General features: G+C 34.3%; 1 protein-coding gene across 1 annotated transcript in view; it reads left to right on the top strand.

The window, feature by feature from the left end:
• LOC124541986 (serine/threonine-protein kinase BRSK2) overlaps window positions 1–26,757 on the top strand; it is a 64,349-nt gene that overhangs the window by 1,159 nt on the left and 36,433 nt on the right. The window contains exon 2 of the mRNA XM_047119931.1: window positions 7,983–8,215. Within this exon, the coding sequence (XP_046975887.1) occupies window positions 8,131–8,215 (85 nt within the window). The 5' untranslated portion in view covers window positions 7,983–8,130. The remainder of the gene's footprint in view (window positions 1–7,982; window positions 8,216–26,757) is intronic.

Raw genomic sequence — 26,757 nt, 5'->3', positions numbered from 1 at the left:
CGGCGGTGAAGGAAAACATCGTGAGGAAACCTGCATGTGTCTAATTTCATCCAAATTCTGCCACATGTGCATTCCACCAACCCGCATTGGAACAGCGTGGTGGAATATGTTCCAAAACCTCTCCTTAATGGGAGAGGAGGCCTTAGCCCAGCAGTTGGAAATTTACAGGCTGTTACTTTACTTTACCTCTAAAACATTTATGTATATGTCTTAATAATCACTACACAGTATAAAAGAAAGTAGTTTTCTCTGTCCCTGTCCTGTCCTGTGTTATGTATGCTTAAATCTTTAAATCTACGCAACGGATTTTGATGTATTTTTTTTTAAGATAGAGTGATTCACAAAGAAGGTTTATATATGTTATGGACATTTTAGTAAAGAAACACTAATAATTTTAGAAGCTGAGACGGCTCGCAAGCAATATTAAAAAAGAAATATTATTAGGCACTTTCAAAACTGTATGTCATTAAAAAAATGATTTTATGAAAATCGACCTCGTTTATTTTTTAAGATTGAAAACAAATGTCATTTTTCTAAAGATATTCCAATTTCTCTGGCGTTCGAATTAGAATTACCTGCTGTTTCCAAAAAAATATATATAAGTTCAGAAATACATAGAATCGTTTGTCTATAACACGTTTTGTCTATGACTATCATTTTAGCTTTTATTTAAATTTATATATATATGCGTGTCATTGACAGAATTTTTCGCCTTGCTTTGAGTATCCAGTAAATAATGCTCGCGACACACATAATTATTTAAAAAATATATTAAAAAGCTATGAAATTAAAAATAATTACAATAAATTAAATTGTGAAATAGAATGTCTAACTTTATACGAAACTCTTTTGTTGTCATACGTTAAACAAAAAAGTTTCCGATACTTAATACTAATTTTCATGAAATTCGATTCATTGGTTTGGTAGTGAAAAAGCGACAGACCGACAGAGTTACTTTTTTAGAGAGAATTTATAATATTAGTTTTTAAATTTAAAGTTCTTAATATATATATTTTTATAGTCTGTGGTGGATTCTCATTACTACTTGGTGGTAGGGCTTAGTCCGTCTAGGTAGGTACCACCCACTAATCAGTTATTCTTCCGCCAAATAACAGTACTCAGTATTGTTGTGTTCCAGTTTGAAGGGTGAGTGAGCCAGTGTAACTACAGGCACAAGGGACATAACATCTTAGTCCCCAAGGTAGGTAGCGCAATGACGATATAAAGAATAGTTAATATTTCTTACAGCGTCATTGTCTATGGGTGATGGTGACCACTTACCATCAGGTGGCCCATATGCTCGTCCACAACCTATACCATTAAAAAAATATTTCATAAAAAATATTTATTCTGCTTATAAATTAATAACTTGTGTCTTGTGTTTATCAAATCAAATAAAAAAAAATCATCTTCATTCTAACCTTAAATTAGGGTTATTTTATATTGTAATGTTGTAGGCGCGAAATTAAATATCTGTCAATTATATTCCCGCCATTTTTTTTGGCATTTTATATGACGTATGTATACGATAATGCTTTATTGTATACAGCCTATTTAATTATCTATTTAATTATCACGATATTCTATTTTATATTTTATGTGTGTTTTCTGAAGTCAAATATTGCAACTTCAATAAAAAATCTCATCCTATGGAGTTTAACTCTTACATTTTCGATGAAAATTCAATTTTTACGACAAGTGTGACCTGATTTTTCACGTAGTATTGGCTCTATACGAAGGAACTCTTTCAACAGCCAACCACAGACACGAAATTTTGTCAATCTATGTTTGTTTTTTTTTTATATTTTTTTATGATTGATTTGTTTATTCATAGAATCAGAGTATTCAGCCAAATAAATTTAAGTGAAACACAAAAAAGATCGCCGTTGTTAAATTATACTTTTTTTGAGAATTATTTTTTATTGACATGAGAGTTTTTGTATGTCATCAATTTCTACACACTAATGGTTCATGAAAGATTTATCGTTTCTAAGCTTAGATGTTTAATATCACAGAAATACATAAAATAATCCTCGTCAATTTTTTAAATTAAATTGTATTTTTTAATTATTGCAAAATTTAAAAAGATTTAAGAATCATTGTAACATATTTAAAAAGATGTTAGAGAAAAAACAAAAAGCAATTGAAATGCACTTTTTTGTTTTTTTTTTTTAATATATATATTTAAATCATTATTCCATTACGGAGACTCATCGCGGCGATCTCCAGACACGAAACTTCATAATGAATTGTGATCTTGTTTGTTTTTTCAACTGTTGATTGACAGTTAAAAAAAAAAGTTAAAAGCCATTTTTTTCGATTATAAACAGACAAAGTTTGTAAATAACGAAAAAGGCGATCCCACCACTATTGCGGTATTATCGGCAAAAAATTATGTTAAAAGCCTGGCCCGAAGCCAAAACATCGAGTTACACTTCAAATAAGCTCAAACTCGACTCGCCTTATGTAATATTCGGAACCGTTTGAATAATAAAATACTATAATCGCGTTCACGTTAACACTCAGTACAGCCAACTTAACGGATTCATCATTTTTTGACAGCTGCCCCCTCTGATATGCTTAGAAGGTATTTTCCATTTCAAATTTTAAATTCGAATGTAGATTTCACGACAGGCAAGAAACAAAATAGAAGCGTTTTAAATAAAAAAAAAAACTTATACAGTTTAAATCTGTTGTAGGGCGTTGTGGTAACTCTTCTAGCTATGTAACCCCCTACCCTATAACTTCTCATATATTCTTTCCCCAAACAGCATTACTTAGCATTATTTTGTCTCAGTTCCAAGGGTGAGTACGCCACCGTAACTACCGGCACATAACGAAATCAAAATATACATTACTAGTCGCCTTTGGCTTCACTCGCGTTGTAGAAGATTGTTTGTTATGTGTTAGGCAAAAAAAGTAGCCTATGTTCTTCCCTGGAGTTTAAACTTAGTTCATACCAAGTTTCATCAGATTTGGTTCATTAGTTTGGTAATGAAAGAGCGACAGATAAACATACAGACAGAGTTACTTTCACATTTATAATATTAGTATAAAAATATAGATTGAATAAGGTTTTAACAAGCACTTTTGAACATACTAGGCTGTGACTTCCGTCATTTAACAAACTAAACTTAGTTAAGCTACCACCGGTTCGGAATGCAGATTCTAACAAGAATAACCGGCAAGAAACTCAACGCCTTACTTATCAAGGTTGATATTTTATTATCTGTATTTATTACATTTTGGGCTTACATCATATGACTATTCCTGATAATATTCTATCTGTGCCAGATATCATTCAGATCCATTCAGTCGTTCTTTCGTGATCGAGTAACGAACTTCCATTCTATTCACATTTATAATATCAGTAAGACTTATCCATTAAATATAAAGGCCATAGAATCGAGATTCCACAATCACATTTTCAATGGGAAACCCTAATAAAATAACTTAAGGAACTTTTATTAAGAGTACCTACGCAAGAAAGTTACGTCTTAATGTATTTATATAAATGTTATTTTAATGTATCGAATTGTAATTCAATGTCTTTTCTTTTATGGTAGGTAGGTTAACGAGTAGTTGTCACCACCGTCCATAGACAATGGCGCTATCAGACATACTAACATGGCAAATGTTACCAACCTTGGGAACTATATTATGTCCCTTGTACTGTGTGGTCAGGGTTACCCTTCAAACCGGAACACAAGAATATTGGTAATTTATTGAGATACAGAATATCTGCTGAGTGGGTGGTACCTTCTCAGACTAAGCCCTAAATATGAAATACAGAAATAATCTAAAATTTCTTAATCATTTTATTTAAAGAAAAACACAATGATATCGGTATTAGTAAGTTTAGTTTAAAAAATCAAATCTAAATATACATTATTCAAATAAGCTTTTACAAGCACATTTGAATCGTGTTAAGCAACTGTATTAAGTAAAGCTACCATCGCTTTTGAAAGTAGATTCTACAGAGAAGAGCCGCCAAGAATTTAAGTAGTTGCACTTTTTCAATGTTTAAAAATACAGTTATGTTAATTAAATACAATTATATATAATAAAGTAAAGTAACAGCCTATAAATTTCCCAGGCCTCCTCTTCCATTAAGGAGAGGGCTTGGAACATATTCCACCACTCTGTTCCAATGCGGGTTGGTGGAATGCACATGTGGCAGAATTTCGATGAAATTTGACACATGCAGGTTTCCTCACGATGTTTTCCTTCACCGCCGAGCACGAGATGAATTATAAACATAAATTAAGCACATATATATAGTGGTGCTTGCCTGTGTTTGAACCCGCATTCATCGGTTAAGATGCATGCGTTCTAACCACAGGGCCATCTCAGCTCACAATTATAAATGTGTGTAATATATCCTGCCTGAAATCAATAATATTAAATATAGCTGGCGTAAGATTATCTGATATAGTACGTGGTAGTGGTACGCACTTACATACCCTACTATCAAGTATTTCCAACACTATATTCCAACACGAGTTATATATATGTGTCAATTATCATCAAATACATGCAGGTTTCCTCACAATGTTTCCTTTGTTGAACACGAGATGAATTATAATCACAAATCGCGTACATGAAAATTCAGCGGAGTCTGACCTGGTTTGAACCCGCAATCATTGACGTAACAAAATGCATCTCATTAACTAAATACCACTATCGCTTGCCAAGTTTGAATTTATCGTTATTACTAAAAAGCTAATCTTTGGAGCTTAACTTGAAGACATATGTAAAGTCGGGGTAAGAAAAGGTTCGTCACCTTAAGATCTATTTTCGTGTGCTCAGTATGAGCGATAATCTGCTTTAGTAAAGTAAAGTAAAGTAACAGCACAACCACTGCTGGGATAAGGCCTCCTCTTCCATTAAGGAGAGTGTTTGGAACAAATTCCACCACGATTTTTCAATGCGGGTTGGTGGAATGCATGCCAGAATTTCGATGAAATTAGACACATGTAGGTTTCCTCACGATGTTTTCCTTCACCGCCTAACTCGAGATGAATTATAAACACAAATTAAGCACATATATATAGTAGTGCTTGCCTGGGTTTGAACCCGCTATCATCGGTTTAGATGCACGCGTTTTAACCACTGGGCCATCTCAGCTCTGGTTTCCCTTCAAAACGTATAAATCTTTCGCCTTTTAATCTGCTTTACCGATCGAGAATGACATATTGCGTCGCAATGATTCGATGTTTAGATTCAAAAGGTACTAAGATTTTAAAGACTTGATAAAGGAATTAATTTGAAAACTGACGAAGGTTTTCTTACTCTGACTTTACCTATAACATTCCTGTTTCAATTGGCTACTTAAATAACGGAAAACGTCAAATTAGTTATTGAGATCATATTCTTGGTGGTAGCTTTACTTAATATAGTTTGTTAAATGGCGATTCAAAATATGTAAAAGCCTATTTGAATAAAGTATTTTGTTTCTAACAGGCACAAGAGTCATAAAATTCTAGTATACGGAATCGATGGTGTATTGGAGATGTAAGAAATACGATTGCGTCAATATCTATGTATCTATAAAGAGGATATAGTTAAGAACAAGACAGCGAGTACAAATCCGGATAAGTAGTGAGATTCTATAAGAATCTACTTGTCAAAAGTTGACAACTGACGTAAGATGAAACGCCATTTTGTTACATGTTTCCTATAAATGTTACCATTATTATGATCAATATATATTTAATATTATAAATGTGATAGTAACTCTGTTTGTCTGTAACCCTTTACGATCGAACCGCTGAACCGAATTTGATGAAATTTGGTATTAAACTATTAAGGAAACTTGAACTCCAAGAAGGGACATTGGCTATTTATTTGCTTAACACATGACAATTGACAATCAACAGCCTAAAACGCGAAGCTAGCCACTACTAGTAATCCATATTTTATTCTGACATTCGACGTTCGTGTTCTGGTGTGAGTTTCGAGTTCCCTGAATAAGCCTTCAGTATTGCCAAGTTTACAAATTTTATTTGTATTTTAAATAATCTCGTAGGCGGAGCATGCATACATAAAACAACCACACCAGGCTTTGGAAAGCGTGTTTGAAGAAGCAAACAGTCTTGCATAAATGAATGAACAGTTCTCTAAGCCCTTACCCAGCTGTGGGAAATTTACATATATTTTTGGAACGCTCTTTAGCGGCTTACGGTATAGTGAAATAGTAGCATCGTCGGGGAAGGCTTTATCATCTCTTTCATTTTCGTTCCGTCTTTTTCTTTTATATACGGTTTTATTTTAACTAGCTGTGCGATTTCAAGTTACTCCTCATTACATCAGCTTTCTGTGAGTGAAAGTCACGTCAAAATCGGTACAGAAAATGAAATAAAAAATGGAATGAAGTATACTTTGTTGGAAACGCCACTATGGCACAAATACGTTCGGTGGACAGAATTATTACCAAATTTTTTAAAGTCTGAAGGCCCTGGGAGACAAAGGCCCTAGACCAACAGAGGCCTGGATACCCTATTCATTATCGTAATGTGTCTATATATAAATATTTGTTAAGTCGTCGGAATCTCTGATGTTAGGGCTCGTAGGGCAGGTAGGGCAGTAGCTCCGGTACCCTAAACGAAGTCCTGATAATTCCCCACGTCAATATAAACAACAACAACAGCCTGTAAATTCCCACTGCTGGGCTAAAGGCCTCCTCTCCCTTTGAGGAGAAGGTTTTTGGAACATATTCCACCACGCTGTTCCAATGCGGGTTGGTGGAATACACATGTGGCAGAATTTCTTTGAAATTTGTCACATGCAGGTTTCCTCACGATGTTTTCCTTCACCGCTGAGCACGAGATGAATTATAAAGACAAATTAAGCACATGAATCAGCGGTGCTTGCCTGGGTTTGAACTTGCAATCATCGGTTAAGATGCACGCGTTCTAACCACTGGGCCATCTCGGCTCATACGTCAATATATTTACAATTAAATTAAAACGTTAATGAGAGCTCATGAAAATAATCCATGAACGTGTAAACATGGTCACAATTTTGAACTTATTTCAATATTATTTATTTTCGCGTGTTAACCTCAAATTAATTTACTTATAAAAAGGGTTGTAACCTTTCATATACAATAAATACTTTTTAAAATAAATAATTTAATCTAAATTAAATCTTAATTGTTCGAATCGATGATAACCTACTTTTTGAATTCAATTTAAATAAAGAATACTTTGTACGACGAATAAAATCTGATAAGTTTTTTTTTTATAATTCCCGCTTAGGCAAAGAATGCGGATATACTTTACGTTGATCCTATTTGGATTTTCATACATACACACATACATGTATTCACTTTATATACGCGATGTTTCCTCCGAGCATTAAACCTCTTTTGTATCATTAAAAATACGCTTGATTATGATGATGTTAAGAAAATAATAAAAAAAAAAAAAAACAAAATTAAATTAATAACCCATAAAACCACAAAATATTTAAACATTCTCTATTTACATTTTAATTATTAATAAAACAAACATTGTAAAATAAGATAAGATGTGAAGTGAGCGACTTGTCATTTAATTGACGTTTAAATAGTTTTAATGTCATTCTATGCGAATCATAAAAAAAAACATATTTCATAACGCGCCAAAACAAGTATAACCTCAAAAAACTTTATAAACAACAATAATTTATACATAGAATTTGAACTGCACAGAATTTGCTGTACTATAATTATATTATTAACTTCAAATTAAAACATAAAACAATGAAATTAACATGGCACTAGTTATGATAAGCCTGCGAAGCTATACTCAACCAAACATGAAGACATACACCAAAATCGAGCTATTACCAAAAAAGCAACTCGCAAAACTTACAAAAACTCCTTTTTTTGATTAAAAACTTTTTATGATTTCTTGGCTGAATAGAGAACTTCCTTTATGAAAATCGATTAAAAAGGCACTGAATGAATATTATACAAACAAATATTACTAATATTTAAGGAATAATTCCGGTGTATGGAATATAAATCAGTATTAAACAATGTTCGTTCTGAGAGGACTCATAACCACGTGCTTCAAATTATATGACTCTACGTGTTTCTGACCGAGTTATGAAACGTTCTGACCTGTTCTTTTACCAAGCTTGAAGATGGAGGGGGCGAATACGGCCGCGGAGGCCTATCAATACGTAGGGCCGTTTAGATTGGAGAAGACGCTGGGAAAAGGACAAACAGGTATGAGATTCTTTTTATTCTATTGATTGGCGGACGAGCATTTGGGCCACCTGGTGGTAAGTGGTCACCACCGCCCATAGATAAAAGCACTGTTAGAAACATTAACCATTTCTTTCATCGCCAATGCGCCACCAACCTTGGGAACTAAGATGTTAGGTCCCTTGTGCTTGTAGTTACATTTACTCACTCACCCTTCAAACCGGAACAATACCAAATACTGTTGTTTCGCGGTAGAATATCTGATGAGTGGGTGGTACCTACCCAGAGGGGCTTGCGCAAAGCCCTGCCACCATGTAAAGAGATTCATATCTTTATCAATATGTTAATGTAGCTGCTGTAAGAATTTTAAGCCACTCCTCCTTGGGCGCCACTTATCAATCATTTATTCTACTAAACAGCCATACTTAGTATTGTTGTATTCCAGATTAAGGGATCCAGTATAATTATAGGCACAAGGGACATAGCATCTTAGCCTGTGATCTTTCCGAAACGATACAACTTGGGAACCTTGTATAACAGATTCTGCTTATTTCATAAAGGTTCCTGCCCGATATTGTAGATTTCCATGGGTAGTTGCTTCCCATCGGTTTAGCTTCGATTGCCACATAAACGCCACATAGCCGTAAAAAAGTTTCCACGATGGGGCATTGGTGATGTAAGGAATGGTTGATATTTCTTGTACCACTTGTCTTTGGATGGCAGTGATCATAAGATGACCTTTTTGCCAGTCCACTTACCTATTATTAAGTACATATTTTATTATATATTATACGTCAACTTAGTTTAAGTATATAATTATACTCTATTCACATGGTGCTAAGCTCTGCAGAAGCCCATCATACGAGCACATTGCGCAGACGCCTATTGCTTTGACAAAACTAAAGAGAAATCGGTAACTTTGTCTTTGAATTGACATTATATGATCATTGGTCGACAAATATGATATTCATTATGGATTCGTGATAAAATGGCGTTTTGAATGTCGGAGAAATGAATGAATGTCGTTTTTATCAGAATTTGGAGTAGTTGAATGCAATAGTGTTCTATAATAAACAGATATCCTGTTTATTTGTTTATTATATATTGCATTCGTCTCAGGAAACCTGTACCAGCAGAGGTTTGTAGTCTGGTCTCTGGGGACACCAATATCTATCGATTGGTTATATAACTGTTGATATTATGACTCGTATGTGTGTTCGTCTATAGAAATACTAAACACCAAAATTGAATGAATTATACTTTATTGCACACAAAAATAAAACAAAAAATGTAACACAAAATTAATAAAATACAAAAATAGAATATAAAAAAAATTAGGTTAAAAGTGTTGTACAACGGGCAACAAAATTCTAACTAACCATTCCAAGTATCTCAGATTTTGCGTTTGCATTTTAGATAAATTTCCACATTATTAATATAATAATAATTCTACACACATAATTTTTTTTTCAAAAAAAACTGTATAAATAACTTGCTGACAATTTTAAAGATATAAATAATACCTATAATATAAAATCTTGCCCATAAAATAGACAAAACGCTAACCTTTTAAAATTTTTAGGGCAAGAGTATCTAAGCTATCTGTTTGTCACGACAAAACCACGGAACAAATCGTAATGATATTTAATAGAGCTTGGGAATCGGATGAAGGGATACAAGGTTATACATTATTTAAGGGATAAGGGAAAGATAGGAAGGGCCAGGAGTCGAGATGGCTCAGTGGTTAGAACGCGTGCATCTTAACCGATGATTGCGCGTTTAAACCCAGGCAAGCAACGCTGTTTCATGTGCTTGATTTGTCTTTATAATTCATATCGTGAGGAAAACATCGTGAGGAAACCTGCATGTGACAAATTTCATAGAAATTCTGCCACATGTGCATTCCACCAACCCGCATTGAAACAGCGTGGTGGAATATGTTCCAAAAACCTTCTCCTAAAAGGGAGAGGAGGCCTTTAGCCCAGCAGTGGGAATTTACAGGCTGTTGTTGTTGTTGTTAAGGGATTTGAGGGAAGCATAAATTTGACGCTCATACAACTAGCAATAATGTATAGCTCTTTCATTGTATGTTTTGGTAATCACTTTCTGAATCTTATATTGATGATGTCGTTAATTTAATTAACTGTTATTAAATACTAGTGGGTCTCCCACGAAAATTCTCTTCTATACAGAAGATTTTTTAAGGAAATATATATCTTTTTCCCTAATTTTTTGTTAAATTGTGAAAATAGATAAAATTGCTATCATGAATCCTCTTTAATTTTCTACGCGTCTACAGCTCTTCAAAATGAGACCATAACTGGCATTTTTATGTACAGCCATCGTCCCACAATCATGAGGACAAAAAACGTCTTACGCTATTCATAAGATTTATTAATAAAATAAAACAAATTATTTAATTTAATTTATGGTGTAATTTTATTAACATGACATTTCAAAAGATTCATCACATTGTTAAACAGATGAGTAAGAGGTCCCATCTTAAGCACAATAGACACACGGCCATTCTTGGCGATTCATCCCAAAAAAATATTTAAGACACTTTCTGAGACGCCATATTGATTTAAGACGTCATCAAGGTCATTGACCCCATAGCATCCTTGATTAAGATGGACTTGGTAAAACTTGCTGAGAGAACTATTAAAACAATATACATCAAAATTATACCAGAAGATTGAATGCGTTTCCAAAAAGGTTTTAGTATATATATATATGCTTTGTAGTTCTCCCTTCTAAATTCAAACTACTGTTATGTGAAGCGTGAATTAAATATACTAATAAGAACTAAAGTATTTTTAATTACAAACAACAAAGTAAACAATTATATACTACTCTATGTATCTGTAACGCTGGACTCTCTTCTTATTATCGGATTCCTCCAGGACTATTTGAAACAATGAATTCGTCAAGAGAGGATCTGGAAAAGAAAATGACGTGTTATATTATTTAACAGTGTAAGTCATAATCCTCCTGCCCTTATTCTTATTTTAATTGGGGTCAGCGCAGTAATCTTCTCCTTCCATACTTCTCTGTCAGACGTCATCTCCAAGTAACATTCTTTGTAATCATATCGCCTTTCACACAATCCTTCGTCCGTTCATCGTTTCTTTGATCATCCTCTACCTCTACATCCATCCACATCCATGCTCAAGACCTTCCTTACAACATGGTAACAGCCTGTAAATTACCCACTGCTGGGTAAAGGCCTCCTCTTCCATTAAGGAGAGGGCTTGGAACATATTCCACCACGCTGTTCCAATGCGGTTTGGTTGAATACACATGTGGCAAAGTTTTGATGAAATTAGACACATGCAGGTTTCCTTACGATGTTTCCTTTCACCACCGAGCACGAGACGAATTATAAACACAAATTAAGTACATATATAGTGGTGCTTGCCTGGGTTTGAACCCGAAATCATCATGAAGAAAATTAGGTAGCTTTCTTCGGATAAATAATTTGTAGCACCAGGTCGATTGCTATACGTGGTTTGAGTTAAATTGTTCGCAATTGGGAATCGAGAATCATGACCTCGAATGCAGCTGCAGCTAACGTTTTGGCAAGGCATACAAACAGCACAGCTATTGATTCGAGTCAGTCAATTTTGTCGTATTTAGTATTTTACACAACTAACATGGTATAAACTTGTGAAATTCTATGATCTTACAGATCTATCTATGCATATAACAAAATTGGAGTGTCTGTTTGTAATATTAAAATAGCCCTTTTTTACTCAATGCATATGTATGTATACACGGTGCACATACCAAAATAACATTTTTTACAATTTTCGTTTGTCTGTCTGTTTGTTCCGGCTAATGGAATGGCTGGACCGATTTTGACGGGACTTTCACTGGCAGATAACTAATATAATAAGGAGTAACTTAGGCTACAAAATAATATTTTTTTGGTAAATTCAAACGCGTTCAAGGTCGCGGGCACAGTTAATTTAATATAGATACTGTGTACTTCTATACCCTATTTTTACGATGCGTTCTCAGTTTTGACAGCATTCTGTAACACTTTTTCGAAATACAATTTCATGTGAATTCAGGAAGTAGTTAATGTAGGCAGTCTATTGAGTTATTTAGACAAGGTTTTAATCAACAAGTTCATAACATAATAAGTGTATGGACGTCCCATAACATGTAATTATAGGAAGCGATATTATTTTTGGAACTTATGTCCAAAAAATACATTTCTCTTTACTAAAATTTTTGGACATATAAATTGATAAAGTATTTGATATGCTGTAACATTGTTATTTTGGACATATAAATAAGAGGTAGAGACGTAGATTCATATTAAATATAAAAAATAATGTAAATAATATAATAACAGAAAATACTTTTTCTAATTTTTCTCAGAAACAAAAATAAACTTGCTGGAACGATATAAATACGACAACTATTACTGTTTCACGGTAGAACGGGTCGTAAGAAGCTACAAAGATAGTTTAAGCTTGGTGTAGGAGTGCCTTTGAAAATAATAGGAGATTGAAATTAATAAAACTAAGACAGAAGTGCCGTGGACTTAGACATACTGCAAAATTGTTTAGACACAATATAATAATAACTATTGAGTTCAAACCCAGGAAAGCTGCATGTATCTAATAGGCTATTTGACAATGCGAAAAATAAATTCTGAATTATTGTAATCAGTATATATTATGAGTTTAAAATGGTTATTTACTAACGAAAGATGAAAATAATATTTAATTTATTCAAAAATCCATAAATAAAAATGCATTTTTTCAAACGTTTGTCACGTGACACAAAACGCTCCTAATTGGTCGGGCTTATGATGAAGTCAATTTCTTGTAAACCTTGCTTTTCTACTATATGTACCACAGATTAAAATACAGGAAATTAGCAGCGTGGTGAAATAAGCTCCAAACCTTCCCAGTGTGAAATTTACAGGCTCTTATTGTTGTTGTATATTCATAACAGGTACGACCAAAACTATCGCTGTTTCATTTGTGACTCGGAACGGAACTTCGATTCTACTTCGAATATGAGGAACGAAGGAATGGTTTTACATATATCTGATTAAATCGATACTTGTACAAAATTACCCTGTGTAGGCACCAATTACGTTGTTCTTTTTTAACAATGGAACATTTGACAAATGTTCTATCTTCAGTAATGGCTTAAACCTTCATGAATTATATAGTATAGTTGTCGCCTTCGACTTCGCTAACGTTTTAGAGATTGGTTGTCATGTGTTAGGCAAAAAGGTAGCCTATGTATGACCTTTTTTGGAGTTCAAAGTTACTTCATACCAAATTTCCTTAAACCGAATTTAATGGAATTCGGTTCAGCGGAAAGAGCCACTGACAGACAGAGCTACTTTAACATTGATAATATTAGTATAGTAGTATAGATTTTAGGGACATATTGCATGTACCCTTACACATATAGTCCTTTAGCGTAGCAAGAGATATTTCTTCTTGGTGGTAGGGCTTTCTGCAAGCCCGACTGGGTAGGTACCACCCACTCATCAGTTATTCTACCCCCAAATAACAATACTCAGTATTGTTGTGTTCCGGTTTGAAGGGTGAGTGAGCCAGTGTAACTACAGGCACAAGGGACATAGCATCTTAGTTCCCAAGGTTGGTGGCATATTGACCATGTAAGGAAAAGTTAATATTTCTTATAGCTTCATTGTCTATGGGTGACGGTGACCACGTACCATCAGGTGACCCATATGCTCGACCGCCAACCTATACCATAAAAAAAAATACAGTTAGTAGTATACTCAGTCAGAAATATAGACATTAAGATACTTGGACAAATAATTTAACTTAACAAACAAATGGGTAAGTAATGACTTTCATCAGCCTCTTCACTTGTTTTTGTCTCGTTAAACAAAACCAGTTTAGTTTTAAAACATTTCGTTTTGTGTAGCGTCATTTCCAGCAAGCGCAGCCAAGTTTAAAAACGTCAAAGCAAACTGACTTGATTGCTTTTCAAGGAAATCCTCTTACAAGAATATCCAGCGTTGATAAATTTCCTTTGTGAAACTCAGCAAATATTTATATCAATACCTTTCATCGATACTAGATAACATAGAGGGCCCTTCAAGCACTTGTATTTCAAAGGTTTATTCTTGTGACGCTGGTGAATAGCAACTAAACTGTTAACGAATTAAAAAAAAACAATATTTCGGAATTATTTATGATGATAACTTTTGGAACTCTTTGTGTTTTGTAATTCTAGTGAGATCCCATGCAGGATGTAAAGGGAATTTCTCTGGATCTTTAGCGTTTAGTGACTTATTTAAATACAGATCCTAATTCCTGTATTTATACCCTATTACAACAGTTCAGGGCACACTGATACCAATATCATAAAATTTTCTGGGTAATTCCGAGTGAATTAAACGATCAAAACAAAACAAAACAAAACAAACAACAGCCTGTAAATTCCCACTGCTGGGCCAAAGGCCTCCTCTCCCTTTGGGGAGAAGGTTTGGAACATATTCCACCACGCTGTTCCAATGCGGGTTGGTGGAATACTCATGTGGCAGAATTTCTATGAAATTTGTCACATGCAGGTTTCCTCACGATGTTTTCCTTCACCGCTGAGCACGAGATGAATTATAAAGACAAATTAAGCACATGAATCAGCGGTGCTTGCCTGGGCTTGAACCCGCAATCATAGGTGGGCGCGTTCTTACCACTGGGCCATCTCGGCTTTAAACAACGAAATATCCAAATACAATCTTGCATTATAATATAAAGATTAATAATATTTAAAATCTTAAGCGATAATAGATTTGTTTATTTTATTGGGAGCATAAATAATTTTATTGTAGATATGTTTCCATGGAGTTACCATACCCTCATGTAATTATCACACGGAACACATTTACTGAACGCACCCGTAAACGTCAAACATGGCCGCCCGTTGAATTGCGTCGTCATTGTCAATGTCATTGAGTTTTATGGATTTAATACCAAAATATCTAGATTATACGAATTTTTCGTATGTATGTTGTCGAATAAAAAAACATTATTTTTTAACGATCGTTAATTGTGGATAGGTTTCGAACGTATTTATTATAGAACTACACAATTTTTTGAATATAGATAATTAATAAAACATCGGGGATGAGCACTTAGATGTTGTAGGAAATTATTTCTTCTATTCATTTATTTATAAATTTTAGTTATAGATTCATGTTATTTTATTTATTATTATCATTACATTATCATCATCCACCGTTGGTTGCCTGGAAGAGATCGCTATGTAAATTATACTCCTCGATTATTTAGGCAGGATCCATTTTCGTATTTATTTGTTTTCTTTGTATAAAGTATTTATTTTAATAAAAAATGTATATTTTACACATAACAATGTAATTTCATGGATATACAGCGTCAACGCTTAGCTTAAACTATGACATTATATTCTAGGCTTAAACGCGAAATAGCTCAAAGTGAAATTCTACTTAGTTGCGCGAAATACTTAAAAAACAACTTGAGTGCTTCGCTTTGCTTTTTAAAATTGCTATTTTTATGCGGAGCTTTTACTCGGCAAGCTGGTGAGCTTAATTTATATGTGTTTCGCTTATATTATGTACATAATAATATTGTTTTCAATGTCATTACATAGTATAAAACAAAGTCGCTTACCGCTATCTGTCCCTATGTATGCTTAGATCTTTGAAATTACGCAACAGATTTTGATGCGGTTTTTTTGTAATAATAGATTGATTCAATAGGAAGGTTTATATGTATAATACATGCACAACATAGTAGAGAAACACACAAGCTTAGACGTGCGAAGTAGGGGCAGTTTCTAGTTTTTAATAACGTGCTTTATTGATTATAAAATATATTTCATTCTTATTACAAATACAATTAAGAAAACATACAATTTAAGAAAATGTGTATTAGAATAGGCTACTTGGACAATATGGCGCTGCAATGGGGTCGGGGACGTCACTTTCCAGTATTTTAATCTGTGGTACATATAGTAGAAAAGCAAGGTTAACAAGAAAGTGACTTCATCATGAGACCATCCAATCAGGAGCGTTTTGTGTCACGTGACAAACGTTTGAGAAAATGCATTTTTATTTCTCGATTTTTGAATAAATTAAGTATTATTTTCAACTTTCGTTAGGAAATAACCATTTTTAAACTCATAATATACACTGATTACAATAATTCACAATTTATTATTCACATTGTCAAATAGCCTATTATGTGTATGTATATTATTATAATCATATTATTAGTATCATTATTACCCGCCTACCGCTGCCATATGCTTGGAGAAAGGGAAGCCAGACTGACGCCGTAACGCGTTACGTAACGAAACAGTTCCTCCCATAAGAAGTTCATTCGCCATAATTGCGCACATATATTTTATTTTGTAGCGCAATACTAGTCAATAATTAAATTATCAGACAAAAAACACAGCCGTCGAATCGGAAATGTTACTCACGAGTTCAGTCTTTGACCCCATAAATACATTGATATTTATTTAAAATTACAGAATAAATTAAATTAACTATAAAATAATTATATTTTTGCTCGTGTTTGAAAACCAAAATGTAGGTTTGTAATTGCTAACAAAATCTACCTACAGAACATTAATTAACATTTTAATTGCTATTTAATAAATGATACATTCATAATTAATACTTTTTATATCAATTATAACTGACTTAGAAAGTATAATTTAATTTTTTTCCGAATGTTACAAGGAGTGATATAATATACTAGCTGAACTTGTGGTTTTACTCATGGGAAATTTATTGATCTTTACCCACAGGGTTACAGGTTAAGTCGACCGAAATCCTTTAAGAGAGGATAGATTCCATCATTCCTAACGGATTTGACTATGGAACCCCATATCCTAAACCTAACCCTTCTCAAGTTATTTTGAATTTATTTTATAAAAATTACAGATTTTTTGTCGATTGCCCCTTTATTTATGTTTTGTGTCCCAATTTTGTATTATTTTTGCTATTTTTGAGTAGAAGATTAGTTGCTATATTATTTTAAGCTACAAAACTGCCAGTAACTATACCAAATGAGTCGTAGTAGACAGTCAATTGTTAAAAAAATAATTACATTTTAAAAAGAAATCACATATTTCAAGGGGTGAATTAAAAACCTATCTCTACATCAAATTTCATCAAAATCGATTCACTGATACACGCAAAGATGTAACAGACGGAATGACATTAGCATTTACAATGTATTGCTATAAAATATATTCATTTAAATATGTATCTGGCGCGCTTGTCAACTGTCAAATAAAAATATATTAACGCCATTTAAAATCACGAAATTCAATTATATTTCAATCTGTCATATTTTAATAGATAAAAAATACACACGCGTGTATTTTTTATCTGTGTAATACCAACCTTAAAATAAAAACTTTGTATTTTTTTTTATCCAAACAAGTTGGCACACGTACAAATGTCGTATGATTGTAATTATCATCCCTAAACGAAGGTATTAAACATCCCTTATTTAAGGATTAACGTAGTTATGTCTCTTGTGGTTATAATGACAGCTGTTAACTCACCCCTTGCACAGATAACACATCTGTAGGTAGATATAAGAAGATGAATTTTAGGGAAAAATACGACGTCAATTGTGAGATGTGTATTAAAATAAGTAAAGTAACAGCCTGTACATTTCCCGCTGCTGAGATAAGGCCTCCTCTTCCATTAAGGGTTTGGAACATATTCCACCACGCTGTTCCAATGCGGGTTGGTGGAATGCACATGTGGCAGAAGTACGATGAAATGAAATTTCCTCACGATGTTTTCCTTCACCGAGTACGAGATGAATTATAAACACAAATTAAGCACATATATATAGTGGTGCTTGCCTGGGTTTGAACTCGCAATCATTGGTTAAGATGCACGCGTTCTAACCACTGGGCCATCTCAGCTCATCTATGAGCTCCTTAATGGAAGAGGAGGCCTTATTCCAGCAGTGGGAAATTTACAACGGTGTATTATTTTTTAAAAATGGAACAGTTTTGGCTTTACTAATAAGTGTTGCTTAGGTAAGAAATGCTATCTTCTTCCCTTGAATGTCAAATCAATGATGATAGACAAAGAGAGTGTTACTTAACAGGCGTATTATATTAAGACTTATAGCCTTCTAGATCTATTCACTCACAATGTTATGTCTCCATGTGTGAGTGACGTCATGTTTTTAGTGATGGGGTGTATGATCTACAGCTCAAATAATATAATTTATATTGGCCTTCTTTTTTCTTACATTCGTCATCTTACGAGAATTAAACCTGGAGATCTATACAAAATTATATAAATTTCTTAAAAATATATTATCAAATAAGTCATTTTATTAAGGTCCGAGGTCCCAGGTTCGATTTCCGACCAAGGCGTCGCAGAAAAAGTATATTAGCTTTCCATGTTGTCTTGGTTCTGGGTGTTTGTGGCACCATCGTTACATCTGATTTTCCGTAACACAAGTGCGATAGCTACTTACATTGGGATCAGAGCAATGTATGAGATGTTAAAAAAAAAAATAGACAGCCCGTTTGTTACTTCTAAGCATTTCTCCTACCATGTACACACACACACACACACACACACACATACACACACACACACACATACACACACACACACACACACACACTTGTTTTCACTAAAGTATAAATAAATTTAAATAAAGAGTAATAATTAATACTTACTGATAAATGAATTTCCATCAACCGCCTTCCTGTCATTCAATGGTAGTAAGGAGAAACTTGGAGGCATGGCTTGTAGATCAGCTGAGTATTCCGTAACTGGTATACCAATCACTCTTGATATTAATACTAAAATGATACTGAAAATAAGATAAAATTAGCTATAGAATGCCATGATTGAGTCACGAATTATGGTTGTTAGAACCAGTATAAACTAAACAAATTAAGTTGTCGTACTTGTCTGCGTCGCTCACTAGTTGGAGCCACTGTCTGTGCTTTTTTTTATTGTATAGGTTGACGGACGAGCATATGGGCCACCTGATGGTAAGTGGTCACCATCGCCAATAGACAGTGACGCTGTAAGAAATAATAACTATTCCTTACATCGTCAATGCGCCACCAACCTTGGGAACTAAGATGTTATGTCCCTTGTGCCTGTAGTTACACTGGCTCACTCATCCTTCAGACCGAATTCAAACAATACTGAGTACTGTAATTTGGCGGTAGAATAATAGATGAGTGGGTGGTACCTACCCAGACGGGCTTGCACAAAGCCCTACCACCAAGTGGTTGTTAGTACTAGTATAAACAAATATAATCATTTATTAAGATAAGAATTAATAACATTAAATGCTTAAATATATACAAATATGAACTAAAACTAGTTGCTGTATAAATCTTGACCGCGTGGTGGTGGCAAGAATGCTAGCATCATTTCCCCGTTGAATCGCAATTCCGATCCTCTGGGCAAACGAACCAGCCCTCCTGTCACCAGTGGAGGCAATGAGGCGAGGTGTTATACTTTTGATCAAGCTTTTTGCACCACTAAGTATAAACTAAACAAATTAAGTTGTCGTAGTTGTCTGCGTTGTTCAATAGTTGGGGCCACTTTCTACGCCGCTTTATTGTCTTTTCAGTTCGGTCGTATTATCTCTACATAGTATAAAACAAAGTCGCTTTCTCTGTCCCTATATATGTATGCTTAAATCTTTATAACTATGCAACAGATTGTAATGCGGTTTTTTTTTAATAGATAGACTAGTTTAAGAGCAAGGTTTATATGTATTATACATGCTATTGTGCAAAATAGTAGCAAAACAATGATAATTTTAGAAGTTTTAAAGTAATTGTCTTAAATATTTTTGCGCTTAAGTTGCCCCGTTACATTTGACCCGTACGAAGCCGGGTCGGGTCGCTAGTATTCTTTAAATTCACTATCTTTTGTCACCTGTCATACTATGCCTGGATTATATAATAAATCTCAATATACCAATTTGATCTCTATTTATTTACGCCAAATCCCATCAATGGTCATAGTCATTCTCAAAAGCGGACCTATTCGGACCGTTGCTTTTTGATGCAGTAGAATCTTTCAGAAAGGTACTCGAGCTCTTAGGCTTGAAACTACTGCGATGACCGTTGGAAAGGATCGTAGAGGCTGTGGAATCGTGTCGATATAACACGCTCGTGACTCAGCGGTGCTCTTCTTAGGGGCGAAGAGACCAAACGTTTGAAAGAAATATATATTTGGTAGAGCCGAGATGGCCCAGTGGTTAGAACGCGTGCATTTTAACCGATGATTGCGGGTTCAAACCCAGTCAAGTACGAGATTATAAACACAAATTAAGCACATATATATTCAATATATGTTCTTAATTTGTGTTTTTAATCTCGTGCTCGGCGGTAGAGGAAAACATCGTAAGGAAACCTGCATGTGTTTAATTTCATAGAAATTCTGCCACATTTGTATTTCCCCAACCCGCATTGGTGGAATATGCTTCTCATTCTCCTCAAAGGGAGAGGAGGTCTTTGCCCTGCAGTGGGAAATTTACAGGCTGTTGACGATGATGAACCACAAATGAAATACATTTCTAGAAAACTATAAAGTATTTTAAAAGCTACCTGTTTAGTAAATGAGCCATTACCGCACCATAAGACTCCTTCCTGGTAACTTAGTAACTGTTGCAATGAGGTTCGATGTCAATGGAGTTCGTAAGTTAATATGTTTACAAACTGACAAGTTGGAAACTACTAAGAGATGATATTACCTCTAAATTATTTTTAGGATTTACATTATTTTCTTTGCCTTTATATAAAAAAAATTGGCGTGTATTATAACCCTAATTCTCAGAATAATTACTATTCTTTTTTTGAATCCCTTTTAGGTAATTTAACACCTAGTTACAGCCATTCCATTATAATGGGTGATTTTAATACATGCTTACTTAAAGGCGACACCAATAGTAAGAAATTAGTGGATATAACAGAATCCCATAATATAAAAATTTTACCCCTATCGGCTACCCATTATTTCCCCGGCTGTTCTCCATCGCTTCTTGACCTTATCATGGTCTCTTCCTTAGACTCTGTTGCTAAATTTGGCCAATGTTCCGCCGCTGCTTTTTCCTATCATGACATGATTTATCTCTCATACAAACTCCGTCCTCCTAAATTCAAACCGAGAATACTTCTGCAGCGTAGTTTTGGTGGAATGGATCAAAGCCGTCTTTGTGATGATGCTGCTCAGTTAGATTGGTCTGCGGTCTACACTGCTGAGACAATTGACCAAAAACTTAATGTGTTTAACTGGTTAATTACGCAGCTTTATGACAAACATCCACCTATAAAACCAATTAAAAAAAAACATCTTCCAGCACCTTGGTTGACGGACCAAATAAAATATCTCATAAAACAAAAGAATAAGGCCAAGTACAAATTTAAGTTAAATGACTCCGACTCTAACAGGGAGCAGTATAACAAAACGCGAAATCGCTGCAATACATCTTGTAGAGATGCACAACGACGCCATATTTATCAATCTGTCGAGAACGGCGACACAGCGAAAACATGGAAATTTCTTGAATCACTCGGAGTTGGTAAATCTTCCCATAATACTCCTGTTAATCTAGATATTGAGCTTTTGAGTCAACACTTCTCATTTTCAAACCCACTTAATAGTGGCGATAAAATCAACACATTAAATATTATTTCTACTTACCCAACTCCTACTTTTCCTCCGTTTAGCTTCACGTCTTTTACCGAATGTGATGTTAAAAAGAACATTATGTCTATATCCTCGAATGCTGTTGGTACAGACTGTATCAGCCGTAATATGATCATTCCCATCCTCGATATTGTGATTCCCATTTTGACCCATATTCTAAATTTTTCCCTTACCTGCAGCAAGTTTCCTGATACATGGAAGGATGCGCAAATTATCCCCATCCCTAAAAAAGGTAATCCCTTAACAGCTTCTGATTTCCGTCCCATTTCAATTCTTCCTTTCCTATCCAAGGTCCTTGAAAAGCTCGTCTCACACCAACTAAATAGTTTCCTTAATGAGCATTCCCTTCTCAATCCTCTCCAATCAGGTTTCCGAGCAGGTCATAGTACGGCTACAGCTTTAGTTAAAGTCACAGACGACCTTCGATTGGCCATGGATTCCAAACAACTCACAATCTTAGTGCTTCTTGATTTTAGTAACGCATTTAATTGCGTTGACCATGACATCTTGTTGAGTATGTTATGTTCTTTTAACATATCTCCATCCGTAAAAGACTGGCTTCAAAGTTACCTCAGTGGTCGAAGACAGCGAGTTCGTGTGGACGAATCATACTCGTCATGGCGCGAAGTCCGCGCTGGGGTACCTCAAGGTGGCGTGTTGTCTCCCTTACTTTTCTCAATCTTCATTAATTCAATTACTCATGTCATCTCTACTCTCTACCATATGTATGCAGATGATATTCAAATTTACTGATGCTGTCGCTGCCATTAACAATGATTTGTTGGCTATCCATAAATGGAGTCAACGGTATGGGCTCAACATCAATCCCGCAAAGTCACAGGTCATTGTTATTGGTAGTCCGGCCATGATGGCAAGGGTTGATTGGGCGGAGATGCCGCGTGTTGTGTACAATGGCACTAACTTGTCCTACTGCTCCACTGTTAGAGACCTTGGCATACAGCTTGATAGTACTCTCTCCTGGTCGGAGCATTTAAAGCAGATTGGAAAAAAAACATACGCCTCCTTAAGTTCTTTGCGACGACTTCAAAATGTACTGCCAATTCCTACCAAAACTATGCTTGCAAACTCTCTCCTTCTTTCAATACTCGATTACGCGGACGCAAGCTATCTTAATCTAACCGAGGATCAACTTAATTATCTTGAGCGATTACAAAATCTAGCTATTCGGTTTATTTTCGGCCTCCGAAAGTATGACCACGTTTCAGAGTTTCGTTCAAAGCTCAAGTGGCTTCCTATACGCCGTCGCCGGAACCTGCATACTCTTTCTCTTCTGTACTGTGTGTTATTTAATCCAAATGCTCCTCATTATCTGAAGGAGAAATTTGAATTTTTAGGAGACCAGCCTAGAATTCGACCAACACGTAGGCTCGTACTGAAAATGCCCGCTCATAACAATAAATTTTACAGCCAGTCGTTCACTGTTCAGGCTGTAACTCTTTGGAACGACTTGCCATTGAGTATTCGACAGTCAATAAAAAATTAAATTAAAAATTTCAGAAACCCCCGCCACAAAAAACATAAGCTACCTTTAAAAAGTAAAAAATAATAAAAGAAAATTAATCCTAAAGTACCTATATGCATAAGTATGTATTAATATTTATCTCATCTTTTATATAACACTTAATATTATTTTGTACAATAGCGCTCGGTCCCCCAACGCGAATTTTTTTTTTTTTTAATATTAATACATACTTATGCATATAGGTACTTTAGGATTAATTTTCTTTCATTATTTTTTACTTTTTAAAGGTAGCTTATGTTTTTTGTGGCGGGGGTTTCTGAAATTTTTAATTTAATTTTTTATTTTATACTTTTTAAAGGTAAGCATCCCTATAATATCTCTGGTTAAGTTGTAAATACGTTGGTTCTTGTTGATTTAAAACATATAAGTTAAGATTACATTTTAAGGTCAATCTTGTTCTTTTTTATTTTAGTTACTAATTAATTTTTTTGTTTCTTAATTATTTTTTTTATCTAATAATTTTATTTAATCATTAATTAATGTTTTTTGTGATGTACAAGTCATAACATTTCATTTGATACCCCAATTGAGCATATTTGCAGACATTCGGTTTTTCTTCCCCACTTTAACCCCCCATAACTTTTAAACGGCTAAACCGATTTTCATCAAACATGTCTAAGAACACTCGCCCGTAAAACACCTATAATACAAAAAAACTAAATTGAAATCGGTTCATTCGTTCGGGAGCTATGATGCCACAGACAGACAGACAGACACACAGACAGACAGACAGACACGTCAAACTTATAACACCCCTCTTATGCTTATAGTTTCGCTATAAGTCTAAATGGATGGATATGGATATGGATATCAAATGATATCAATATATCCATAAAGCGCCATTTTGTAGAGGCAGCCATCTTGGATTTTAAATTTTTCATACCTAATAGTATTTCACTAGTCAAGCCCTTTCATTTGATACCCATATTGTACAAGTTGTAAAAAAAAAAAAAGGTAAAGCACCATTTTGTAGAAGCAGCCATCTTGTATTTTAAATTTGTCATATCTAATAGTATTCTACTAGTCAAGCCCTTTCATTTGATACCCATATTGATGGAGTTTAAAAAAAATATCTAATCTGTCATTTTGTGGCGGCGGCCATCTTGGAACAATTTTCATCAAACTTACGTAAAAACACTCTCGACATTTTCTACTGTCAAACAAAAAAAACTAAATCAAAATCGGTCCATCCGTTCGGCGGCTAGAGTGGTACAGACAGACACACACACACACACACAGACACGTCAAACTTATAACACCCCGTCGTTTTTGCGTCGGGGGTTAAAAACATTACATGCATTCAAAAACGCTGTTAAGAACTACTATCTCTCATCATAGTAACGATGACGACATGATTTTAATACGTCATATATGTATGTATTATGTATATATATGTATTTATTTATATGTATACTTGTATGTATGTATGTATGTATGTATGTAAGTATGTATGTAGGTATTTATTGATATATGTACGTATGCACATTATTGAATATTTATTACTGTTATTTATTTATGTATGTGTTTAGCTTGTATTCATTTTAAGAGTAGTTATAATTGCACCACCCTATACTGTCTTCCACAGACAACTTTCTAACCCAAGGTAGTCTGGAAGAAATGGCTAGTAAGCCATAAGGCCGCCTTTATTTCACCATTAGTTTTTAGTTTGTGTATTCTGTAATCGTTTGTAATAGTAATTGTGGTGTACAAAAAGTGTTAAATAAATAAATAAAAATAAATAAATAAACAATATGAAATATACATGATTGTTATTAAATCACTTGTCTTGAGACATACAAGATTACTCAAGAAGGCTGAAATTTCACATAATTGTTTATCTATACTCTTTATATATAATAAAATTGAAGTGACTGTTTGTAATATTAAAATATCCCTTTTTTACTATGTATAAAGGGTACATATACCAAAACAACATTTCTTACAATTCTTTCTGTCCGTCTGTTTGTTCCGGCTAATCTCTGGAACGGCTGGACCGATTTTGACAGGACTTTCACTGGCAGATAACTGATATAATAAGGAGTAACTTAGGCTACAATAATATTTAATTTGTTAAATTGAAACACATATAAGGTTGCGGTCACAGCTAGTCTTGTAACATAATCATTCGCAGTAAAATATTTTTGACAATTACAACATTAAGGGAAAGGGATACATAATATGATTTTTACTCGGACGAAATTGGGACAAGTAACTTACATATAATAACACTTTATTGCATAGTATTTAATCTAAATAATATTATATATTATACTTAATAAAAGAACTAAGATGGCCCAGTGGTTAGAACGCGTGCATCTTACCCGATGATTTCGGGATCAAGCACAGGCAAGCACCACTATATATATGTGCTTAATTTGTATTTATAATTCATCTCGTTCTCGGCGGTGAAGGAAAACATCGCGACAAAACCTGCATGTCTATAATTTCATCGAAATTCTACTACATGTGCATTTCACCAACCCGTATTGGAATAGTGTGGTGGAATATGTTCCAAACCTTCTCCTTAATGAAAGAGGGGGCCTTAACCCAGCAGTGGGTGATTTACGGGCTGTTACTTTACTTTTTTACTTTATACTATCACCAATAAAGTTTGATGACTAATTAATTTGAGTCTTGATAGCCATTCTTGAAGGAAATTGAACAGGAGATATTATAGGGTACAGAGATTGCAATTTGCAGATCGATTGAGAAGCTGCACTTAAAATCACATCGCTGACACTCAGGGAACTATGACAAAAAATTACTTAGTGCTTTGTGCAGCCCTGAATATATTCTCACAGACAAACAACCGTACTTAGTATTGTTGTTTTCCGTGAAGGATGAGGGAGTACATCTTAGCACCTAAATTATAGCGCCACTGTTTTTGACATACACACACACACACACATACACACACACCATAACAAGATACTTAGTATAATTCAATACCATAACACTAATTACAGTTTGACTGATTTCGGGTACACCGGCCTTTCTCTATAAAGGCTGGACTAGTAATCTTTATCCCACCAAAAACATTAAATGTAAAAAAATACCAAGTCTCTCGATGCAGTATTTCCATCGTAAAAAGTTTTGAGATCTCATAGAAGCGAAGTCCTATTCAAATTATTTTGTAGTTATAAATCAAGATTTATTAAGTGTATCAATAGTTTTCTTTATATTATAATTATAGTGACTTAGCAATGAGCACAAATTAAAAGCTGCTTGCTGCCTGGAATTATGTGCAAATGTTACTGACGAGACCTGTGATCAGATTATTTGTTATGTGTGAATCATGATGGTCATTAC

Source organism: Vanessa cardui, chromosome 29 (genome assembly GCF_905220365.1).
Source record: "Vanessa cardui chromosome 29, ilVanCard2.1, whole genome shotgun sequence".
In the NCBI taxonomy this organism is placed as follows: domain Eukaryota; kingdom Metazoa; phylum Arthropoda; class Insecta; order Lepidoptera; family Nymphalidae; genus Vanessa; species Vanessa cardui.
Note: the sequence above shows the minus strand (reverse complement) of the source record. Positions and strands in the feature narration are given on the sequence as shown.